This window comes from Bemisia tabaci, chromosome 1, assembly GCF_918797505.1.
Source record: "Bemisia tabaci chromosome 1, PGI_BMITA_v3".
Lineage (NCBI taxonomy): Eukaryota > Metazoa > Arthropoda > Insecta > Hemiptera > Aleyrodidae > Bemisia > Bemisia tabaci.
Genome location: NC_092793.1, coordinates 62,170,544 through 62,194,580, shown reverse-complemented (window position 1 = coordinate 62,194,580; position 24,037 = coordinate 62,170,544). Strand labels below are relative to the sequence as shown.

General features: G+C 39.6%; 1 protein-coding gene across 9 annotated transcripts in view; it reads left to right on the top strand.

The window, feature by feature from the left end:
• Positions 1-24,037, top strand: part of Root (ciliary rootlet coiled-coil, rootletin) — a 348,852-nt gene that overhangs the window by 279,696 nt on the left and 45,119 nt on the right. For all 9 annotated transcript variants that reach the window (XM_072305010.1, XM_072305017.1, XM_072304988.1 and 6 more), the window contains 5 exons: positions 7,457-7,649; positions 8,978-9,161; positions 12,927-13,102; positions 14,555-14,740; positions 17,701-17,945. In XM_072305010.1, the coding sequence (XP_072161111.1) occupies positions 7,457-7,649; positions 8,978-9,161; positions 12,927-13,102; positions 14,555-14,740; positions 17,701-17,945 (984 nt within the window). The remainder of the gene's footprint in view (positions 1-7,456; positions 7,650-8,977; positions 9,162-12,926; positions 13,103-14,554; positions 14,741-17,700; positions 17,946-24,037) is intronic.

Below are 24,037 nucleotides of genomic sequence, written 5' to 3'. Positions count from 1 at the left end.
AAATTCAGCGTCTGATTGCGACAATACAAAAAGTTTACCACGGTCCGACCCCGGAACACCCCCCAAAATGACGAAAATTCAAAATGGCGGCCATAATAAGGGCCTTTGGAATTTTGGTACTTTAAAATGTCCCTATAGTGTCATTTGAAGTATCATTTCCTATGTAATTTTGGTCGCAGATTTCATTTCTGAAGTTCAAAAAGCCCCTAGGTCAAAGGGGTGACCAAATTCCAAGATGACAGCCAAATTTGAAAGGCAAGAGGGTCATTTTTCAACTTTTACGTGATTGGGCAAGTGAGGTGTCGTTTCCTATGTAATTTTGGTCGTGCATTTCATTACTAACGTCAAAACAGCTCCCCGACCAAAGGGGGTACTCTAAATCCAAGATGGCCGCTAAATTTGAACGGCAGGAGGGTGAATTTTTTAGATTTTTACGTAAAAAATGCGAGTGAGGTGTACCAATTCTTGTGAAATTTTGGTTGTAAATTTCATGTCTCAAGTCAAAACAGCCCTCCCACTTATAGAAAGTGGCAAAAATCCAAGATTGTGGCTCAATTTGAAAGGCGAATGGGTGCATTTTTGAAAAAAAATTCACCGAATAAGGAAAGAAAGGTCCTGGGATTCCTAGTTTTTTTAGTCAATAAGTCTAAATTGAATGTAAATTTAATCTCCCTGACTAAAAGTACAAATTTTATACTTACTTTCTAGAAAAGTGATGAAATTTTCAAGACGGATACTACACTGGTTTGCCTTTAAATTTTACAGCATGTAACTAAAAAGCGTATTTAAGAGAATGGGCTTGTTGCAAACTTTTGCTAGGGCAAAAATAAGAGTTGTCGTTTATAGATAATGCCTCAAAAATCACGATGAGTGCATCGGCAAAGTCTGAAATGCACTTATACATCTTGTCCTCCAAACCCTTCAATTACTTTTATACCCTTTCTTATTACCTTATATAGACAGCTTTATGCAATAAGGAACTACGGTCAAATTTTCGATTTTTTTTTTTTTTTAGGATGAATTCCGTATCAGGAGGGTATTTACTTACTATTGAGCAAAAGAAAATCCTCACAAACGATTTTTACCCCGCTTCAGCGACCCCGCAAAAATTTGCCGTCGCAGGATCACGAGAGGTTCATTTTGCAATTGGGACCTATAGTATGGTTCCCAATTGCGTAATGCGAAACTCGGATTTCTCATTTTGCAATTCGGAACTGTAGGCAGGACGGCAAAATGCTAGGTACCTATCTCGGCATTCTCGGCTCCTGTTCGATCGATCTTGCTGACTTTTGGTACCCGGGGGTATTTTTCGACGGGAAACTCGAATTTCTGGTCAAATTTTGGAAATTCAAAAATCCAATGTGACGGATGTGGCCTAAAATGCTATCTCGGCTCCTGCTCGATCTATCGTGGTGAATCTTGGTTGTAGGGGATATTTTGGACGGAAAATTCGAATTCCTAGCCGCATTTCAAAAAAATTGAAATTTTTTCAAAATTTGACAATGAGTTTGTTCAGTAATTTTGATTGTTGCATTTTTTGAAATATTTACTACGCATGTGCCACAATAATTTTCTACGATATTTTTCCAATTTCAATCCACGAAAAAGAAGTTTGAGTTTGCGTCTTTCTGAGTTCCCCTTTAAACGCGTGTCTCCGAGGAATGAAAAATCCCCTGACTAAGGTCATTTTCGGTCACATCCACCATCTTGGTTTTTCGATTTTTTTAAATTTGACCAAAAATTCAAGTTTTCCGCCCCAAGATACTTCCTGGTACCAAGCTTCACCGCTACAGATCGAGCACGAGCCGGGATAGCATTTTAGGCCACATCCGCCATCTTCGATTTTCGAATTTTCAAAATTTGATCAGGAATTCGAGTTTCCCGTTCATAAATACCCCCCGATGCCAAAAATTCGCAAGATCGATCGAACAAGAGCCGAGATAGCATTTTAGGCCACATCCGGCATCTTGGATTTTTGAATTTTTAAAATTTGATCACAAATTCTAGTTTCTCGTCCAAAAATACCGCCTGGTACCAAAAATCAGCAAGATCGATCGAATTGGAGCCGAGATACCACTTTAGGCCACATTACTAATCTTGGATTTTCGAATTTTCAAAATTTCATGATTCACGGCTTTGTTAACAGATTCACGGGTTTATCGAACAATTCACGGATTTTTCGAACGAATCACGGGGTTGTCAATCAATTCACGGATTTATCGATCGGTTCGCAGGTTTTGTATCGATTCACGGTCGTCAATCGAATCAGTGCCGATAAAATCACGTCAACCCGTTCACGTTCCAACTTTTCGATCGATTCATGTCGGATTCATGACACCGGTTTTTCAATAATTTGTCGATCAAGTCGGTGTCGATCGATTCACCCTTTCATTTTTCGATTGATTCATGTCAATCGAATCTATAAACCATCCCGTCCAAATTGCATGTTAATATCTGCCACCATTCTCGAAATATTAGCAAGTCTGTAGGTAGGGATCCATATTTTTGGCACACCCTGTTTTTGGTGGAATATCATTCCGCAGGGACAATGCACCTCCCCCCTACCTCGTGTGACGGGGGAAGGAGTGTTTTCTCTGTTGGGGTTAGCCATCCAGTGTGTAATAGTGACACCAGGGTCGTCTCTCCTATGTAGTCAGTGCTGAAACAATCTATAGTTCCTAATTGCAAAATGAGCTTCCTCGGATTCTTCATTTTGCAACAAGGAATTATAGCCTTTTTTGTAATTTTTGGCAACAGTGTGATGTTTTCGAAGAATCTGTGAACACAGGGTGTTAAAGGAAGTCCATAGCTATAAAATGAACCATTGAATCGCAACATTAATCGTTTTGGGGAAAAACGCCAATGGTTTTTGCAAAAGTTGCTCTCCTGAAAACCTACCGTATTGCCTATAGTTCCGAATTGCAAAATGCTATCCATATTGTTTTTAAACCGAAACCGACAAACTTCGGTCAAAATACTGGGTAACATTCAGCGTCATGAAAATCAGCCGATAAACAGATATTTTAAAAATTAAGGCCGCCATCTTTTTTCCGCCATCTTGAATTTTGATTCAGACTGAAAGTAACGTCAAATTCCCAGGCCAATATACTTGGGCACACTGAGTTTCATGAAAATCTGCCGATAAACAGGTATTTAAAAAAAAAAAAAAAAAAAAAAAAAAAAAAAAAAAAAAAAAAAATCAATCAATATAATTTTCAGCTTCTATAGTCCAGGTAAACTGTGTAGATACCAGACCCCCCCCCCTCCAGCCAACCATCCCTCTAAGGTACTCCTTCCTTTACCATGTGCCATGGCTATCATCAGTTGATACTATTTATTTCCAAAATCATCGGATATCCGTGAAACAGCCCACCTTGCAGGGGTGATGGGTGCAATTTTGCAGGTGATATTGCTTCCGGAACATTGTCTTTGTAACATGGTTCCAACGTTGCTGCAATATTAGGTGGCAACATCGCTTGAGAAACGTTGCTTGAAACATTCCAATAACATTGCATAGCAACATTATCTGCAAACGTTACTTAGTAATATCAGGGTAACGTCTCTTGTAACACTGCACACAACTTTTTCGTGAAATATTTTAAAAACGTTGCAAGAAACATCACGGTAACATTGCATAGCAACATTATCAGCAAACTTCACATAGTAATATCGCAACAACGTCACTTGTAACATTGCACACAATATTGGTATGAAATATTCTAGAACTGTCGCAAGAAACATCACTGTGACATTGCAAAACAACATTTTCCTCAACCTTTGTTTAACAATATCACTGTAATGTTAAGATGCGAACATATGAAATATTTGATATATATATTTGATATGATATATTTATATTTTACATATACATTGAAAATATTTTACAAGACGAACTGAAAAAATCTCCTTAAAAATATACAATGCAGGGGAAGTCAAATTATTAATTGACTTGATGCAAATGTAGGTATGACGCCACGGGTAATACAAAACTAAGAGGTGCGAACTGAAGCTTGATCCTATGCAGCCTGTGCAACACTGGAAAAAAAATGAAATCTTAAAATAAGATTTTGTGCACTCTTGGAAATTTTTCTTTTGATCCAAGCGGATTTTGCATTGAACCAAGAGACTTGACACTTGAGTTAAGAAAACGGACTCTTGGATTAAGATGCCAGCACCCGGGCTCTAAATGCAAGAAACTTGGTTTCTTAAAAGAAGCGTTCTGAATCTTAACTCAAGATTAACTCTTAACTCCTTCCAAGAGCCTCAGGTTTCTTGAATGAAGTTTTCAGGTTTCTTGAATCAAGCTTTCAGATTTCTTGAATCAACCCTTTACGTTTCGTAAATCAACCACTTGGAGGGGAGGAGGGTTCGGTTTAATAGTTCAGCTTTTCTTAACTTAAGATGTATGAGTCCACATTTAAAGAATTACTGTGAGAACGAAGTGATGAATAGTGGCGAAAATGTTATCTTTGGCCACGGCCGCCATCTTGGATTTTTAAATTTTGAAAATCTGACCAAAAATTCGAGTTCCCCTTTGAAAAATTCCCCCGGATACCGAGTTACACGAAAATCGAGCGAACAGGAGCCGACTTAACATTTTAGGCCACGGCCGCCATTTTGGATTTTGAAATTTTGAAAATCTGACCAAAAATTCGAGTTTCTCGTCGAAAAGTATCCCCGGATACCAAGTTTCACGAAAATCGAGCGAACAGGAGCTGACTCAGCATTTTAGGCCACGGCCGCCATCTTGGATTTTGAAATTTTGAAAATCTGACCAAAAATACGAGTTTCCCGTCGAAAAGTACCCCCGAAAGTCGAGTTTCACGAAAATCGAGCGAACAGGAGCTGACTTAGCATTTTAGGCCACGGCCGCCATCTTGGATTTTAAATTTTGAAAATCTGACCAAAAATACGAGTTTCCCGTCGAAAAGTACCCACGGATACCGAGTTTCACGAAAATCGAGCGAACAGGAGCTGACTTGGCATTTTAGGCCACGGCCGCCATCTTGGATTTTGAAATTTTGAAAATCTGACCAAAAATTCGAGTTACCCGTCGAAAAGTACCCCCGAAAGTCGAATTTCACGAAAATCGAGCGAACAGGAGCCGACTTAGCATTTTAGGCCACGGCCGCCATTTTGGATTTTGAAATTTTGAAAATCTGACCAAAAATACGAGTTTCCCGTCGAAAAGTACCCACGGATACCGAGTTTCACGAAAATCGAGCGAACAGGAGCTGACTTAGCATTTTAGGCCACGGCCGCCATCTTGGATTTTGAAATTTTGAAAATCTGACCAAAAATTCGAGTTACCCGTCGAAAAGTACCCCCGAAAGTCGAATTTCACGAAAATCGAGCGGACAGGAGCCGACTTAGCATTTTAGGCCACGGCCGCCATTTTGGATTTTGAAAATCGGACCAAAAATTCGAGTTTCCCGTCGAAAAGTACCCCCGGTCAGAAAGTTTCAAGTAAATCCGTCGATAAATACCCCCTAAAACCTGAAATTTCATCTATAATGCTGTGACGTCACGCGACAGGATTGAACCTGTTGAAATCTCGGTACAGTAGCTTTATATAATTCATACTTTCTAGGTATTTTAAAGGACAAAATACGAGGGCTGAAAAATAACTTTACGGATGAAACTTAGAAAGTTTTAGTTTCGAAAAGGTTTAAGTGCTCTGAATGAAGTAGTAAGGACGAAGAACAAGCTGCATAACTACTAGTCGCTCCTAGAAGGGTTTGTAGGGATATTTCGACCTCACACTTCATCAGCAGCTATAGCTCAGTTGGTAGAGCGCTCGGCTGTGAATCCAGTCGCCGCGCGCCATGGGTTCGAATCTCCACAGGTCCGCTCGAGATTTTACGCCGCAACATTTCTCGATTGGTAAGTCAAATTGATTAAAATATATCTCTTGTCTCTCTAATTAACTTGTGTAATACTTGTATGTACTGAATAATCCACTAAAAAGTTGATGATGTGTGAACAGAAAACTTGTACTCATCACAAGTAGAGTGCGCTCCTGATCAATTTTTGGAAATCCTGAACATCACAGTAAAGTTGCTGAAACATTGCAAGGTGAACATTACCTTGCAATGTTTCTGCAATGTTGTGATGTAATTTTGCAGAAACATTGCAAGGTGATGTCTCTGTGAACATCGCCGGTGATGTTGCATTCTGTTTCATAAGTAAATTTACCGCATCATTGATGCAAAGTTGCAAGACTAATGTTGCATACCTATTGGTGATGTTGTCGCAACGTTGCTGCAACATTGCTTTGCTGGGTGGGAGGGGCAGACTAAACGAACTACCAGCCAAAATGGATAAAAAATCACAAATGTCAAATTTGACACTATTCCATAATGACCCTCTAAAGTTCTCATATTTTCAGCTAAATTTTGATGTAATATGTGGTTTAAGAAGAAAATTTCACGCTCTTTCAATTGGTTCCAACAGTTTAAAGAGAAATCACGCTCTTTCAATTGGTTCCAACAGTTTAAAGAGAAAACATTCCGCCGTCGCCGCCGCCCGCCCCCTCCCCCCCAAATAGTCTGGGCTCCGTCAGGTAGCTGAGTTACCTTCAAAAAGGTACCTACTTCCGCCTCGAGTGAACTGGCCGCCCCTCCCGCTAGAAAGACAGTTAATCGCGGGAGGGGGGGGGGCTAAAATCACTCTAGGCGCAGACGATAGGGTTTTTGACGATTTTTTTATGAAATTTTATGCAATGCCGAGAATTTTGCCGCCTCGTTTGCCTTTCTGCACCTCTCTGAACCGGACTTACGATTTTTTGAAAACTGGCCCATTTTGAACTTTGACCGAGAATAACTCGAGAACGAAAAGTTGTAGCGACCTCCGGTTTGCGCCAAAAAGTTTCTTTTTTTATTACTTTTCCAACGATGTATTACAAGAGGGGGGTTACCATTTGAAAATTTCGAGTTAGTGTGCGCCCCTCGCGGGGGGGGGGGGGGAGGTTCGCCCCCCAAAAATTTTGGTTGTGCCAAAAAGTTGCGCTTATTGATTTAGGATCATCCCCAAAATTTCGTTTCGATTCAAGCATGCGTTCAAAAGTTAGAGGGGGGGTCGGGGACTTTTCGCTCACCCTGTATGTCTCATCGCTGCTTTGTCGTGCCTATGTCAGGTGGAACTCACGACAAGCTAAAGGCACCTCTTAAGTTTCCGACAACATGTAGTCCATTTCACCTGACAAAGGTACAATAAAGCAGCGATAAGACTTAGCCGACCAGTCATGCTTAACCTTTCCTTTAACGCATGCCTTTATACGCATGCTTATTATGCATGCCTTCTAACGTATGTCATCTATGTCTACCCGAAAAATACAAAATTTCAACAATCAGGCTGCTGTCCTTTTTTAATCATAATTCTTCTTCCTATTTTTGTTTTTAAAAGATTGCTCCTGCTCTATTCTGAAATTGTTCAATTTTTGTGTCTTGACACTCAGGAACAATTACGAATATCAATGGAGAAGCGGTTACAGTCCACAATAGCTCAACTGGGAAATGAGAAGGAGACAGAAGCACAGGAATTTCAGGACAAAATAGCTGCCATAGAGCAGCAGCTGGATGCAGCATGTCAACAGCATGAGGAAGCATTGCTGCGTGCTGAGAACGACAAACAACAAGCATTACTTCTTGGTTAGTTGCTCTAAAGTAGCACAAGGAGGGAAGAAAGAGAAAAGTGTACTTTGATAAAAATTATTTTGTTTTAAAGTTGTAATTGAAAAACTTCACTCTCAGTTTCTGTTTATTATTTGGTACCAGTCAAATGCTGGATTCTCGACTTGTAGATTTTAACTTTTACTGTTTTTTTGTTACTAACTGCTTTTGAAGACGTGGATAATTTTTTCTTATACTTGATATTTTTAAATGAGTGACGGAAATTCTCGGGAATGCTTAAAGCAAAACTATTGGTTAGGCTTCTTTTAAAAAGAATAAAATATCAATGGATGTTTGCAATGTTGATCTCTGTGACATGCACTTTTCAACCTTAGCCATGGTCATAATGTTTTCTAATACTCCAGGGCTACAACTACAGTACAATCTCTCTATAGCGGTCATCTTTATAGCAGAGATTTCTCTGTGCGGCAAAATCGGCCGGTCCCTTGAACTTCCTATGTTAAATACCCGTATTTTCCATTCTGTGTAGCAGCAGCGGCTTTCTCTATAGCGGCGGTCTGGGAGCGGAGATCATACCGACCGGAGGCCTCGGAGTCTCGGGCGGGTCAAAGTGCAGTTTTGTGTGTGTTGTTGTGAACCATATTGCAGAATGTTGATTGACACCATCAAATGGCAGACTGTTAAAAGAGGCTCAGACTTTAACCATATTTATTTCATTAAGCTATGATGAGAGAAGAAATTACTCAGCCCTGAGTTCAAACTCCGAATGTTCTGGGATTAAATAACCCAGCACGGTTGGGAATAGAGGATTGATGTTGATTTAATTTTAGCTGAGGAAGGATAAATGTATTTTTTTTTTTTTTTTTTGCTGGGCTTCGAGCACCTTTAGAATACCTACATCCTACAATCTCTAATGGCATTGGCCGTTAAAAAACGTCTAAGAACTTGCAAATATTAAAGAGAAAACCCTAGAAAACTGTTTAATTGAGAAAAAACTGAGGAAATTATTGATGTTACCATAAAAACATAATTTTAAAATATGTGACAAAATAAGTTTATTAGCAAGTAAAATGCACACTTGGTTCGCACACCCCATGTTCACGCGATTTGATTTTCTGTTGCTTTTATGTCTGTTAGGGTCATACTTTCACCATAGCGGACCTCTCTCTATAGTGGCAAAGGTGGTCGGTCCCTTAAGAATCCACTATGGAGAGATTGTACTGTATTTCCATTGAGTTTGAATTCGATGCAGTGGTATCACTCCAGTGATAGTAAGGTGTGTTTTGAAGTTCAAGTGAAAAGGTGTGTGTTCTGTAAGTATGTGATTGTTTGATGAATGTTTGCAGCTCAACAAGATCAGCAAGCTGTTGCAGAAAAATTAGAAAGTACTCGAAGGGTTTTGGAGGAAGAAAGGCTTGCGATGGAGAGATTGAAGAGAGAATCAGTCACCAAACAAGAACAGGACAGAGGCACTATGAATACGCTACGTGACCAAATAAATCGACTCAATGTTAAGTTAGAGGAATTAAGGTAATTTGTTTATGCTGCAAGAATTGCAAGCTGATGTTATTATACTGATATAATGGTACTATTATCTTGATTTCTCCTTACCATGCAGTATATGAACTGACCGTGTAACAGTAACAGTATGAAAATCATGATTGGCCAATATGATATGTATCATACAGGGTCATCCAAAAGTCACCTACCATCCCTGTAACTTTTTCCCTAATTGATGTAGAAATTTGAAACTTTGGGGATGTTCCTAGGTCGATACTCTAAAATAGCAACTTTTTGGTCCCCCTCCCCCCAAAGTCGGGGACAGCCCCCTCTAAGGGAGGCGGGGTGCAACTTTTCGTTTTTCAAATAGTAAACCCTCTTTTGTGACACATCATTTGGAAAACAATAAAAAAGAAACATTTTGGTGCAAACCGCAGGTCAAATTGGCGGGCGGTCAAAGGTCAAAATGATGGAAATTTAGCATCTTCGATTTTATTGACGGACTGGGATGAAAGAGGTTGTCCCATTTTCCATAGGAAATGGCCGCAAGAGCTTTTCCATCCATACTTTCAGGAATCATAACGTATCATCGGAGAAGCCTAAATCCGGTGCCATTTCTCATCTAGCCCTCCAGGGGGAGGGGGGGCAGGGGGTCAAAGGTCAAACGCTCCGACCGCCATAACTTTTGAACGAATCATCAGATCAACTTGACCTTGGGCTCAAATGAATGCTCTTGACAAGACCTTTCATTTGATGTGTAGTAATGTCTATTTTTGGTAATTTTTTAACGTAAAAAAAAATCATTTTTTGATTTTTCAAGCCCAAAAAATTCAGTTTTTCGGGGTTTTCTGTTTATGGGAACGCACGAATCATGACAAAAACCAATTTAAATGAAAGCCCTTGATTCAAGCTTTAAAACGAGCAATTGTTGAACTTGGGGAAATGAATGGTTCAAAAGTTATGACCGTTCAAAGTTGGCGTGGCGCGCTATTTTCGAAGCGCGCGGAGTGTATACTCGCGTGCCACCCCTCCCTACCTTTTCCCCTGGGGCCCGCTTCAGTTGATAACGGATACAGAAAGGTCCAAAGCTCCTTCCACCTACAGAATGACCATTCATTAGTGTAAAATTACTTTTATCTCTAACGTAAAAAGAAAAATAAAAATAAATTAAATGCTAATAAACGATAAGACGCTGGCATACATTATTTTTTCGCCCCCCCCTCCATGATTTAATATTTGATGTAGCCAAATCAAGCCTCTCATCATTGCGGTATCAGATTATTCCCGTGCAGGTAAATCTTGATGAGAGGGAAATAGATCGGAGAGAGGTGAGAGAGAGAGATATTCAGTAGTAAATGCGAGTTTCAAGTGCTGGTCGGCTAGTTGCGTATCACACCCTATGAATATTATATACAGCTTTTGAGCGTATTATGCGGTAAAAAAAGCTTGATTTGGCTATTAAATATTAAATCATGGAGGAGGGGGGGGGGGGCGAAAAAATAATGTATGCCAGGGTCTCATCGTTTATTAGCATTTAATTTATTTTTATTTCTCTTTTTTCGTTAGAGATAAAAGTAATTTTACAGTAATGAATGGTCATTCTGTAGGTGGAAGGAGCTTTGGACCTTTCTGTATCCGTTATCAACTGAAGCGGGCCCCAGGGGAAAAGGTAGGGAGGGGTGGCACGCGAGTACACACTCCGCGCGCTTCGAAAATAGCGCGCCACACCAACTTTGAACGGTCATAACTTTTGAACCATTCATTTCCCCAAGTTCAACAATTGCTCGTTTTAAAGCTTGAATCAAGGGCTTTCATTTAAATTGGTTTTTGTCATGATTCGTGCGTTCCCATAAACAGAAAACCCCGAAAAACTGAATTTTTTGGGCTTGAAAAATCAAAAAATGATTTTTTTTACGTTAAAAAATTACCAAAAATAGACATTACTACACATCAAATGAAAGGTCTTGTCAAGAGCATTCATTTGAGCCCAAGGTCAAGTTGATCTGATGATTCGTTCAAAAGTTATGGCGGTCGGAGCGTTTGACCTTTGACCCCCTGCCCCCCCTCCCCATGGGGGGCTAGACGAGAAATGACACCGGATTTAGGCTTCTCCGATGATACGTCATGATTCCTGAAAGTATGAATGGAAAAGCTCTTGCGGCCATTTTCTATAGAAAATGGGACAACCTCTTTGGTATCCAAGGGTGTTTTGGGACGAGAAGAACGATTCTGGCAATAGTTTTCCGGGTAATTCAGTCCTTTTCAAAATGGCGGTGGTGGAAATGGCGACATATAGGGGAATTAGATGTTTAGGCTGCTCATCGGTGGATTTGCATGAGAATCGATATCCGAGGGAATTTCGACACGAGAAAGACTTACATTTCGTTGAATTTTTGAAATTGTTAATAACTTCCAAATATCGGCGGAAAAATGGCGGTATCTTGGTATTACGGATGTTTCCTGACGCAACTGCATGAAATTCAGCCGCCATTTTAAAAGCCGTTAGCATTACAAAAATTTAATGCGAAAAGCCCCTTTTTCCGAGCCAGGAACTACCAGGGCACCGATTTTCATGCGAATCTATCAGTAAACGTGCGTTATACCAATTTCCCACCATTTTTTCGCCACTATTTTGAAGTCATTCAAAATTCCCGAAATCCAATGAAATATACGTCTCTCTCGTGCCAAAATGCCCCCGAATACCGAGTTTCATCCCAGTCCATCAGTAAAAACGAAGATGCCAAATTTCCATCATTTTGAACTTAGACCGGCCGCCTTTTTGACCTGCGGTTTGCGCCAAAATTTTTCAATTTTTATTGTTTTTCGAATGATGTGTCACAAAGGGGGGTTTACCACTTGAAAAACGAAAGTCGCCCCCTGCCTCCCTTGGAGGGGGCCGCTCCTCACTTTGGGGGGACCAAAAAGTTGCTACCTTAGAGTTTAGACCTATAGGAACATCCCCAAAGTTTCAAATTTCTATGTCAACTAGGGAAAAAGTTACAGGGGTGGTAGATGACTTTTGAATAACCCTGTAATGCTCTTCTTTGTCAGGGACTGCCTCATGGCAGACTGCGAAAGGTTACATGCATTTTCGTGCTTTTTCACTACACCAGCCATTTATTCTTTCCCACCTTTCTTCTGGTGATTTTGGAGAAGAGGAGTAGGGCAGAGGTAGAGGGGTGATTGTGTGTCTTAAGAAATCAACTCTTGTATTTTCATTTCCTTCACTCATAAGTTTCCAATGAATATCGTGCGTAAAATATTCTCACTAGTGCAAAATCGTGAAGTATAACATGTAGCAGTATGTGAAATTTATATAAATTTAACGCACAAGAATTCAGACTTGCAGAAATATTGCTGAGTTTTTATACCAGTATACTTAATATTTCAGAAATTTTTTTCCAAAAAACCCCTTGCATGATGAATGAGGAAGTAAAATTTGCACAAAATTATGTAATTACATAAAAAAATTCAGTCATGTAAATATATTATGGCTTTTTATTTTTTTTACTGCCAAGAGTTTTACTTGGAAACTCTGAATCTGGCGCTTTGACCGCCTACGAGAGTGTCTTCTATCCATGGTAACAGCATCAAAAGATCGTTTATGATAAAAATAGTTTTTCTCTGTCTATGAAAGTAGTCTTTTGTAAGGAAATTTCAAATGGTCCAACAATTGGTTGATAACAAAGCTGTAAAATCCAAATTAGGTCAGAAAAATTAAGTCTCTCAAGATTAAAAAATCGGCATCAAAAGGCAAACAGACAGTTTGACGTATCTCATTTTTTGTAAGTGCAGGGTCAAAAGTGAGGACACGAAGGATAAGCTGGAAATTGAAGTGCAAGAAGTTCGGAAGGAAAGAGATATGCAAATTCAAGAGTGCGAGGAATTGAAAGTGCAATTGCACCTAGCAGAAGATCGTCTTGAGAATATTCATCAACAGTTACATGACACTGTTCGAAAACTCAAAGATGGTAGGAAATTTTTTTCAGAGCATTGCGTACGTATCAAGTAGTAATCTTCGAAATATGAAGTTTGCTTTCAAATTTATTTTGCCCCGCCAATTTTTTTGAACGCGTTTACTGCATGATTTTGTAAAGTTCTAGTCAAAAATTTTACTGTCAAATGACAAGCCCCTTTCTTTGCTCTCTAAGTCTCTTCACCTTGCTAAAATGAAAATTGTATTTTTGCAATTCAACATTGAAAATGCAACGAAATTGCTAAAGTATCCTAAATCCCGTCTATGACCAGGTATCTCAGGGTCAAAGTTTCAAGTAAGCTGTATTTTTAATGCCACACCAGCTTCTTGGAACTCCACTGAAATGCAAAGAAACTGATTGCTGTTCGTTTTCCACACAGGGTGTACCAAAAGTCCGTCCCACCCCCGCTAACTTTTGAACGAATTGAGCTGGGGTAATGAAACTTTGGGAATGTTCCTATCTCAAAGGGGACCATCGTTTGGGGGGGGGGTCAAAATTTTGGTTCCCCCTCAGGGAGGGCGCGGGGGCCCCCAACTTCTTTTTCAAATGGCAGCCACTATCTTGTGATACCTCATTCGAAAGACCATAAAAAACTAAGAATTTTGGCGCAAACCGCAGATCAATATCTTAATTTTTGACCGAGTTATAATAGGTCAAAGGCCAAAGACCTATTTTCAAAAAATCATAACTCCGGTTCAAATTATCGCAAAGAAAAAAATAAAACGAGAAAATTTACCAAATTGTGTCCGCTTTTAAGTAATATTGCAGAAATCACTTCGATTTAATTCTAAGGGGGGGGGGGGGTCCTCGGACCCCCAAATACGTCAATTCAAAGGTCATTCAATTTTCCCGCGAAATAAGCCAATTTCCCCTAGATTTGCCTCCACATTATCTCAGTAAGGTCAAAATCAGTTCAACAATACGTTGGCGAGCCCCCAAATTTCGGGAAAAGTTTAAAAAAAAAACGAAATTTAAACGGTCAAATTTAATCACCTTAAAGGTCAAATTTGACCTTTGACCTATCATAACTCGGTCAAAAATTAAGATATTGATCTGCGGTTTGCGCCAAAATTCTTAGTTTTTTATGGTCTTTCGAATGAGGTATCTCAAGATAGGGGTTGCCATTTGAAAAAAAAAGTTGGGGGCCCCCTGCGCCCTCCCCCCCTGAGGGGGGACCAAAATTTTGACACCCCCCCCAAAGATGGTCTCCTTTGAGATAGGAACATTCCCAAAGTGTCATTACCCCAGCTCAATTCGTTCAAAAGTTAGCAGGGGTGGGACGGACTTTTGGTACACCCTGTATTTTAATAAATAACAGCGTTTAGATAGTTGAAAAATTATCGTATTTTTATCGAATTTTTGTGATGAATGTAATAATATGATGACATCATGTCATGAAGTTTCCGTATAAACCTTGTTTTAAATATCCTTAATATTTCCTCACAGTGGAAAACTCAACAGAAGCTGTCCGGAAAGAGTTGAGTGATGTAAGAAGGCAACTCAGCGATGCTAACATTGAAAAAGACAAGTATTGTAGTTCAAACAAAGACTTAAGAGAGTTTGTCAAACGCTGTGAAAGTGAAAAAAGAGAGCAAGCAAGAAATTTAGACGAAGCCTTACAGAAGTTATCATGTAAGTAAGACTTTTCATTTTTTTATTTTTTTTCTTTTATTATGTTCGTTTTATCTGCATGATTAATTTGTTTTCTCAATTTGCAAAATTTAGCTGTTAAAATCCACAATTTTTCAAAATTTTCTATGACGGTTTATATTGTAATGATAAAGAAACTTTTTTTATTTCTTAAGTAAATAGCCCTTTGAGACCACACCTGCATTAAACCGCACCCCCCTCCACCCAATCTTGCTCAACCTCTAGCTTCATCCCCAGGGCAATTCCTAATTGAGATAAAAGTTCAGAAACCAAACCAAAAATCAAACCATAGCCTTCTCGTCATAGGGCAAGTGCTGCAACCATTACAACACAAGAACCTCACCTTGAAGCATTACTTTTTGGAATAATATCCTTAATTTTTCTGTCATATGTAACGCAGTTTCTCAATATTTTAAGCAAAAATGATTATGAGTTTCCCTTTAAAAACTAAGCATGGAAGTAAATCATTAAATCTCAAATTCAGACTGTTTCCCTAAGTGGCAGTAGATTTTTTCAACAACTGTATTCCCTTAAAAAGTTTCTTACATTGAGAGCTATTTAACCTTTGACTTATTACATTGGAGGGAAGCCCCAATAGTTTTTTCAAAAATAATCATTCTGTTGATTAAAATCAACTGTGGTTTTATCAATTATTTATTTATTTAGTAATATGGGTGGGTTTTGAAAGCTTTGCCGGGGAAAGCTTTCATTCTGAGTGGCTTTTTGTGTGATCTCAAGATGGGTTGTGTGATGCTGGAACGACTGCTCTTTTCTTGGTAGTAGTTATTTTGGTGTTACATGATTTAAGACCCGGCCCCCCCTATAAGTCCCTCTCAGTAAGTCTCTCTCTCCTCATTTGGGAGTCAGAGTTTATGAAACTAGATCTCACCTGTTTGCACCCTATCGAGTCGGACTGCGAGTAATTTAAAAAAATTTCCAAGCACAACCCTAACTCCCTGCTACCTGTTAACGCCGCAACGACTTTCCGACATTAACGTAACTAGCCGGCGGCTATGTTACGCAACCTGCGCAACCTGGCAGCCATGCCATGCCGTCGCGACTCGGCGACCGGTCCAACCGGTCGTAAGTCCGTCCGACCCGCGGCGCGGCTCCCGGCCGCGTCCGACGCGTCCACGCGTGTCGTCCATAAAAAGGCAGCCGCCAGGCGTGCGGTCATCACTCGATCAACGCTGCTCGTTCAGTGAGGTTGTCTCCTTGCGCTCCTGGTCAAGTCTCTCTGCTTTCGATCCTGGTCTTCTCTCTGCGCTGCACAGTAATACATAGAATTACCTTCTCTCCCTCTTTTACCCGGCTGAGCATCTCGGCTGGGACCTCTCTCTCTCTCTCTTTAGACCCGACTGAGCTTCTCGGTTGGGAAGATTTCTCTCTCTTCTCTTTTTCTTCTCAACGCGGCTGAGTATCTCGGTGGGATTTTCTCTCTTCTTCTCTTTTCATCTCTCGGCTGAGCATCTCGGCTGAGATTTCTCTCTTCCTCTCTCTTCATCTCGGCTGAGCTCTATCTCTCTCTCTCTTTCATCTCGGTTGAGCATCTCGGCTAAGCTCTCTTTCTCTCTCTCTTTCATCTCGGCTGAGCATCTCGGCTGAGCTCTCTCTCTCTCTCTTTCATCTCGGCTGAGCATCTCGGCTGAGACTCTCTCTCTCTCTTCTCAGCTGAGCTTCTCGGCTGAGACTCTCTCTCTCTCTCTCTCTCCCTCCCCCTCTTTCATCTCGGCTGAGCATCTCGGCTGAGAAGTCTCTTTTCTCCTTCAGACCCGACTGAGTTTCTCAGTTGGGAGGATTTCTCTCCTTCTCCCTTCCCTTTCATCGCGGCTGAGTATCTCGGCTGGTAGCCCTTCTGAGTATCTCGGTGGGACCTTCCTCCTCCCCTCCTCTTTTCCATCCTCAAAGGGCCATCGCTATGGACGTTGCGATCATTCGCGATCGCTAATCGTCCCCACCAGCTCTCCTCTTTTGAGAGCGCTCTCGGGCAGACGCTAGCCCCTCCGCTCCCCTCACACGGGCGTAAATACTACCATTATACTCTAATGCTAAAAAAAATGCTCGCTTTTGCACTCTCTTACGGGTTGATTCAAAACTTGCAATCTAGGTCCCCCTCCTCTCTTTTTTTTTTCTTTTCTTCTCTCTCGCCTCCTCTCCCCCTCTTTGTCTCTCTTGGCTTTTTTCTTTTGTTGCTGTTTTTTCTTTCTTTCTTTTTCTTTTTTTTTTTTTTTGTTTGTTTGTTTTGCTTTTGGTTTGCCCTGCTGTAGTAAAATTTTTGCTTTCTGTTTTTAGGAAAATATGACGTTAACAATGGTGAAGCGTTTCAATTTTTCACAAGCAAGCTTTAGAAACTGACATTGGCTTTTGATTGATAGTAAAGTTACAAGTATTTTTATGACTTAGTCGCTCATACAACATCAAAAATGGAAAGAAAAAAGGCCTATTGTAATGATTAATCCAACCAATACCATAACTCTCCCTATACAAACTAGATTAAGTAAATGAAAAAGTACAAAAACAAGTGAAAAAAAAAAGACCGAGACCGAGAGAATTAACAATGAATACTAACTTTATCGAAAATGAGTCGTAACACCATTTAGAAACCAAAATATTGCAAGGATTTTCATTGCGCCCTTACATTAAAAAATTGTCTCTTGTCAGTTCTCATTATTTTTGTCTTGTGATTTAATTTTTCCCTTTTTCCCGATTTTCCTTTCATTTTTCAATGCGGAATTCGTTAAACTCTTCACATTTTTTTCCTTATCCCAAGTCTATCCCTGTTTTTTCTCCCCTTGTGCGTTTCATTTACAGTCCAACCGTTTGCGTTGAAATATAAGCATAACGAGAAATGGCTGGCAGCTGGGGAGTTGGATTTTCTATTCTATTTATTTATTTATATACCCATTTATTTGTTCATTTATTTATTTCTTTTTTTTTATTAGTATTAGAGGACACACGAACTCAGCTGGAGTGTGAGCGAGTGAGACTTCAGACGCAAAATGGAGAGATGGAGAGGCAGCTGCTACAAGCAACTTCTAACGTTCAGTCTCTTCAAGAGCAAGTAACAAAACTCAGCGGTTCCACTCAGCAACAGCAAGCTGAACATCGAGAGCTCCAGGCTCGCCTTAATTCAGAAGTTGAGGAGCGAGAGCGTTTGCAACAAGATAATCATCAGCTGAAAAAACAAGTAAGCCAGATATGCTCTTTTCATACCAGGGCGAAAATTCAAAATAAGCAGGGGACATTTCAAGGCGGAAAAAGTAAAAAGATCAAGCTCATCATTTTCCCTGGAACCCAAGTAGCGTTTTTCAATGTAAAAGTTGGAAAAAGTTGAAAAAATGTTGGTATTAGTTGCAACTTTCGGTCAACTTTTGGTCGAAAAGTGCCGATTTTCGGCGATCTGATCGGAAGACAAAGTTGCAACCTGCTGAGATTGCAAAATTACTGCACCAAAGTTATTTAAAATCTGAAGATAGGCAACCAGCAGTACTTTAAAGTTGCAACATGTTTCAACTTAATCGCAACTAGTTCCGACAATGATAGCTCCTTCGCGGGAGAGAGTAGGCAATCTGCACATCAATCTATTAAAGCAAGAATTAAACGATTTTGTTGCAAGTTGTTGCAACCTCTGCTACTTGGGAAGTTGTGTTTTCTCATTTCCGGATGGTTTCTGGGAAGTAAAAGCGTACATGGCTCCAATTTTTTTCGATTTTTTTTCACATTGTTTTTCCTATTCAAACTGCACCATTTGTGATGTGTTTGAGTTTTGAGACAGAAACACAGCATTTTTGGAAACGGAACCAAATGAACACCAGATATCTAGCCTGGTAGATACCCTTTAACAAATGGCATGCATGATTAAAAAAAAAAAAAAAAAAAAAAAAAAAAAAAAAAAAAAAAAGCGTATCAAGTAAAAAACGTTTTTTTACTTCAATGCTGTTCAAGCTTTCGAAAAACATTTTATTCTTTAAGTTGCATCAGTGCAAAATAGGAGCCTTGGAGTAGGGATGCATGACGGACCTGAGTCTGGTACTGTTCAAAATTTAAAAAATACAAAGGAACATTATTATTCCTACATACTTTGCAGAGGAAAATGTTGTGTTCATATTTAAGCCAAAAAAATGGAAGTAGAACACACACATGCCCCAAAAAAAGACGAGGGACAAGAATGCCCCTTATTTCAAATTTTCGCCCATCTGTCTAAAAACTTAGCATATTTGATAAGTGTAAACTGCAAAAACCCCAAAAAACTTTCAGACTTAAAGGGGTAAAGACTACGGCAAAAGTTTTAAACTCAGTGAGCCAAATTGTCTTGGTAGGTAAGTACTTCTAAAAGGAAATGAAAAATTATACTTCACTTTAAATCGAATGTAGGCCCCTTCATTTATGAGTGATGCAACAGTCATGACGTATAAGTATGTTTAGCCCTTGCAGGAGCCCCCTTCCTTACCTATTTGCATTTTTATCAAAAGTAAAAAAAAGTCGGTATGGATTGATCTCAGCCTTCTACAGGGTGTACCAGAAGTCCGTCCCACCCCTGCTAACTTTTGAACGAATTGAGCTAGGGTAATGAAACTTTGGGAATGTTCCTATCTCAAAGGGGACCATCTTTTGGGGGGGGGGGTCAAAATTTTGGTTCCCCCTCAGGGAGGGCGCGGGGGCCCCCAACTTCTTTTTCAAATGGCAGCCACTATCTAGTGATACCTCATTCGAAAGACCATAAAAAACTAAGAATTTTAACGCAAACCGCAGATCAATATCTTAATTTTTGACCGAGTTATGATAGGTCAAAGGCCAAATTTGACCTATTTTCAAAAAATCATAACTCCGGTTCAAATTATCGCAAAGAAAAAAAAACGAGAAAATTTACCAAATTGTGTCCGCTTTTAAGTAAAAATTGCAGAAATCACTTCGATTTAATTCTAAGGGGGGGGGGGGGGGGTCCTCGGACCCCCAAATACGTCAATTCAAAGGTCATTCAATTTTCCCGCGAAATAAGCCAATTTCCCCTAGATTTGCCTCCACTTTAAAAAAAAACGAAATTTAAGGTGATTAAATTTCGCTTTTTTTAACATTTCCCGAAATTTCAGGACTTGTCAACTTATTGTTGAACTGATTTTGACCTTACTGTGATAATGTGGAAGCAAATCTAGGGGAAAAATATTGGACTTTGTGCGATAAAATATTTCATATTGTTTTGGAGCACTTACAGGGTGTACCAAAAGTCCGTCCCACCCCTGCTAACTTTTGAACGAATTGAGCTAGGGTAATGAAACTTTGGGAATGTTCCTATCTCAAAGGGGACCATCTTTTGGGGGGGGGGGAGGTCAAAATTTTGGTCCCTCCTCAGGGGGGGGGGGGCGCGGGGGCCCTTAACTTTTTTTTTCAAATGGCAACCCCTATCTAGTGAAACCTCATTCGAAAGACCATAAAAAACTAAGAATTTTGGCGCAAACCGCAGATCAATATCTTAATTTTTGACCGAGTTATGATAGGTCAAAGGCCAAATTTGACCTATTTTCAAGAAATCATAACTCCGGTTCAAATTATCGCAAAGAAAAAAATAAAACGAGAAAATTTACCAAATTGTGTCCGCTTTTAAGTAATATTGCAGAAATCACTCCGATTTAATTTTAAGGGGGGGGGGGCCTCGGACCCCCAAATACGTCAATTCAAAGGCCATTCAATTTTCCCGCAAAATAAGCCAATTTCCCCTAGATTTGCTTCCACATTATCACAGTAAGGTCAAAATCAGTTCAACAATAAGTTGACAAGTCCTGAAATTTCGGGAAATGTTAAAAAAAGCGAAATTTAATCACCTTAAATTTCGTTTTTTTTTAAAGTGGAGGCAAATCTAGGGGAAATTGGCTTATTTCGCGGGAAAATTGAATGACCTTTGAATTGACGTATTTGGGGGTCCGAGGACCCCCCCCCCCCCTTAGAATTAAATCGAAGTGATTTCTGCAATTTTTACTTAAAAGCGGACACAATTTGGTAAATTTTCTCGTTTTTTTTTTCTTTGCGATAATTTGAACCGGAGTTATGATTTTTTGAAAATAGGTCAAATTTGGCCTTTGACCTATCATAACTCGGTCAAAAATTAAGATATTGTTCTGCGGTTTGCGTTAAAATTCTTAGTTTTTTATGGTCTTTCGAATGAGGTATCTCTAGATAGTGGCTGCCATTTGAAAAAGAAGTTGGGGGCCCCCGCGCCCTCCCTGAGGGGGAACCAAAATTTTGACCCCCCCCCCCCCAAAAGATGGTCCCCTTTGAGATAGGAACATTCCCAAAGTTTCATTACCCTAGCTCAATTCGTTCAAAAGTTAGCAGGGGTGGGACGGACTTTTGGTACACCCTGTAAGTGCTCCAAAACAATATGAGATATTTTATCGCACAAAGTCCAATATTTTTCGATTCAGGTCCTACAAATGCTTTTAAAAGAGTATGAAAAAATACTCAATCGACTGGCTGAAGTCCAGCATTTTTCTTGAGAATAGTCTCCTCCTTGAATGAGTGATGGAAAATACTGGAATTCAGCCAGCCGATTGGGTATTTTTTTCATGCTCTTTTAAAAGCATTGAAGGACCTGAATCGAAAAATATTGGACTTAGTGCGATAAAATATTTCATATTTTTTTGGAGCACATAGAAGGCTCCGATTAATCCATACCGACAATTTTTTTTTACTTTTGATAAAAATGCAAATAAGTGAAGGAAGGGAACCGCTCCTGCAAGGGCTAAACATACTTACACGTCATGACTGTTGCATGACACATAAATGAAGGGGCCTACATTCGATTTACAGTGAAGTATAATTTTTCATTTCCTTTTAGAAGTACCTAACAAGACAATTTGGCTCACTGAGTTTAAGACTTTTGCCGGAGTCTTTACCCCTTTAAATCTGAAAGTTTTTGCAGTTTATATCAGGTGGTTTTTAGAATGATGTGAAGCTAATGAGACATTTAGCTGGAGACAGAGAAACTGAGAATAATATTTTCAATGAGCAGAACTAGGACTCCTTGTTCGATCAACTAACATTGAAAGAGGGTGATTGAGTTTGCGATCAATGAAAGTTAATGTTTTGATTAGTTTAAACTTCTCTCATCAAAATAGGGTACATAATGTTATAAAAACTTATGGATTAGCATTTAATTGTCATTTTGTACCTAGGCTACTTAGAATAAACTTCTTTTCCCGCATAAAGTATCCCTTACTCTTAAAGTTTTAACATTAATTCGTCGCCTATCTGACACAAGGGCATAACTACACATTGAGATGAGCCCGGAAAAGCATTGAATTGTATGGAAGACAGGGGCGAAAAACTTTAAAAGGGCGGCGAAAAATTACGGGAAATATCACTGGCCATAACACCGATTTTTCCTTTGCCATTTTTAAAGTAGTTAGTATTTCAAAAATCTAATGAAAGATCAAGTTTTTTCGAGCTAAAAACCACCAGAGCATCGACTTTCGTGCAAATCCATCGGTAAACAGCCGAGATATGGATTTCCCGTAATTTTTTCGCCGCCCTTTTAAAGTTTTTCGAAATTCTAAAAATCCAATGAGAGATTCGTTCTTCTCATGCCGAAATACCCCCGGATACCAAGTCTCATACAAATCTAACGATAAGCAGCCTAAATATCCTGTTCCCGTTCTAAGCCGCGATTTTAACCGCTGCCATCTTGAAAAGGACTGACTTTTCTGGAAAACTAATGCCAGAGTCGTTTTTATCGTCCCGAAAAACTTGAGGATTCAGCGTTTCAGACCAATCCGCCGATAAAAAACGGAGATGCCAAATTGCCGCCATTTTGAACTTTGACCGGCCGCCATTTTGTCAAAAATCAACATTTTGACCTGCGGTTTGCGCCAAAAAATTTCTTTTCTTATTATCTTTCTAATGAGGTAACACAAAAGGGGGTTGCCATTAGAAAAACAAAGTTAGCCCCCGTCCTCCATAGGGGAGGCCGCCCCCCAAAATTTTGGGGGGACCAAAAAGTTGTTACTTTAGACCGAGGAATATTGCCAAAGTTTATCCCAATTAGGGAAAAAGTTACAGGGGTGGTAGGTGACTTTTGGATAACCCTGTGTGAGTGTGTAAATAGAAATTAACATCTACAGAGAATTGAACTTTTATTTAAATTAAATGTATTTACATTTAGTTAGAGGTTAGGTAACGACCAGACCAGGGGAATTTCGTTCCCGAAACTCAAACTGAACTGAATGGAATCAATCAATGGCACTGATGCCGCAATCACACGCTGAATTTGGCAGCTGAATGTGTCAGTCAACAGTCACCGCTCAACAGCTGAAATTTCACTAATTCGAGCTATTTTCATCCAAATGTGTATCAAATCTATTCGAATAGTTCAGACAGACAAATCCGACATTATCCGATGGTCGCTGAGAATCGTTGCTGAATTTTTGCGCGTCACGCGCAAAATTCAGGCATCGGGTCGATGACTTCCACTAGACTTCCACATTCAAGCCCCATTCAGCTCTCACATTCAGCGTGTGATTGCGGCATGAAGCACTGCCGGTTTCTTTATAAATTCCAAAAAGTATAGCTAAAACTGTGAAAGATATTTCTGCTGTAAAATGTGGTCATGACGGGTAGGTCGGCAGTCGGTTTAGTCGTATTTTATGTAATTTCTCTTCTAAAACACTAGGAATGTTAAAAAAACGTGAAAAATCACTAGCTTTGTTTGTGCGAGGCTCGAAACCTAACTTCAATCGAAACCTGAGTTTAAAACCTAGGTTCAAATCACGGCATAAACGATGCGGAACTAACGACATGTACGTTTCCGAAATCTGTGTTTGGAACCTTACTCTACACTAAAGACTAGGTTTTTGCTTTCCACATAAACGAACTGGAGGTTGAAATTCAACTTGAAATGCGATTTCCAGGTGCGGGCGAACGGCAACATATAGTGGATTTGTTATCACGACGTTCGTAAACGAATGATGCTTATCTCCTGATTTTGTCGCAATTTTGCCATTCATCAACATATTTTAACATCATAATTTCATTAATTGTTGTTTAAGCGCTTTTTTTTAATTCCTAAAGTCGAATGTGGCTTATTTATCTTGATTTAGTAAATTTTTAAAGATGAATAACATACAATTATTTAACATCCCCTATCATTTTCCCGACTATTCCTCAGAAAGTCAAGAGAGACTTTCCTAGTGAAGGTGAAGCCTCGCATGTATTATGGAACATACACGGGATAAAATACTAATAATATCGTAATTGAATCAATTCATGGCAGATAAATTTAATAAAGCT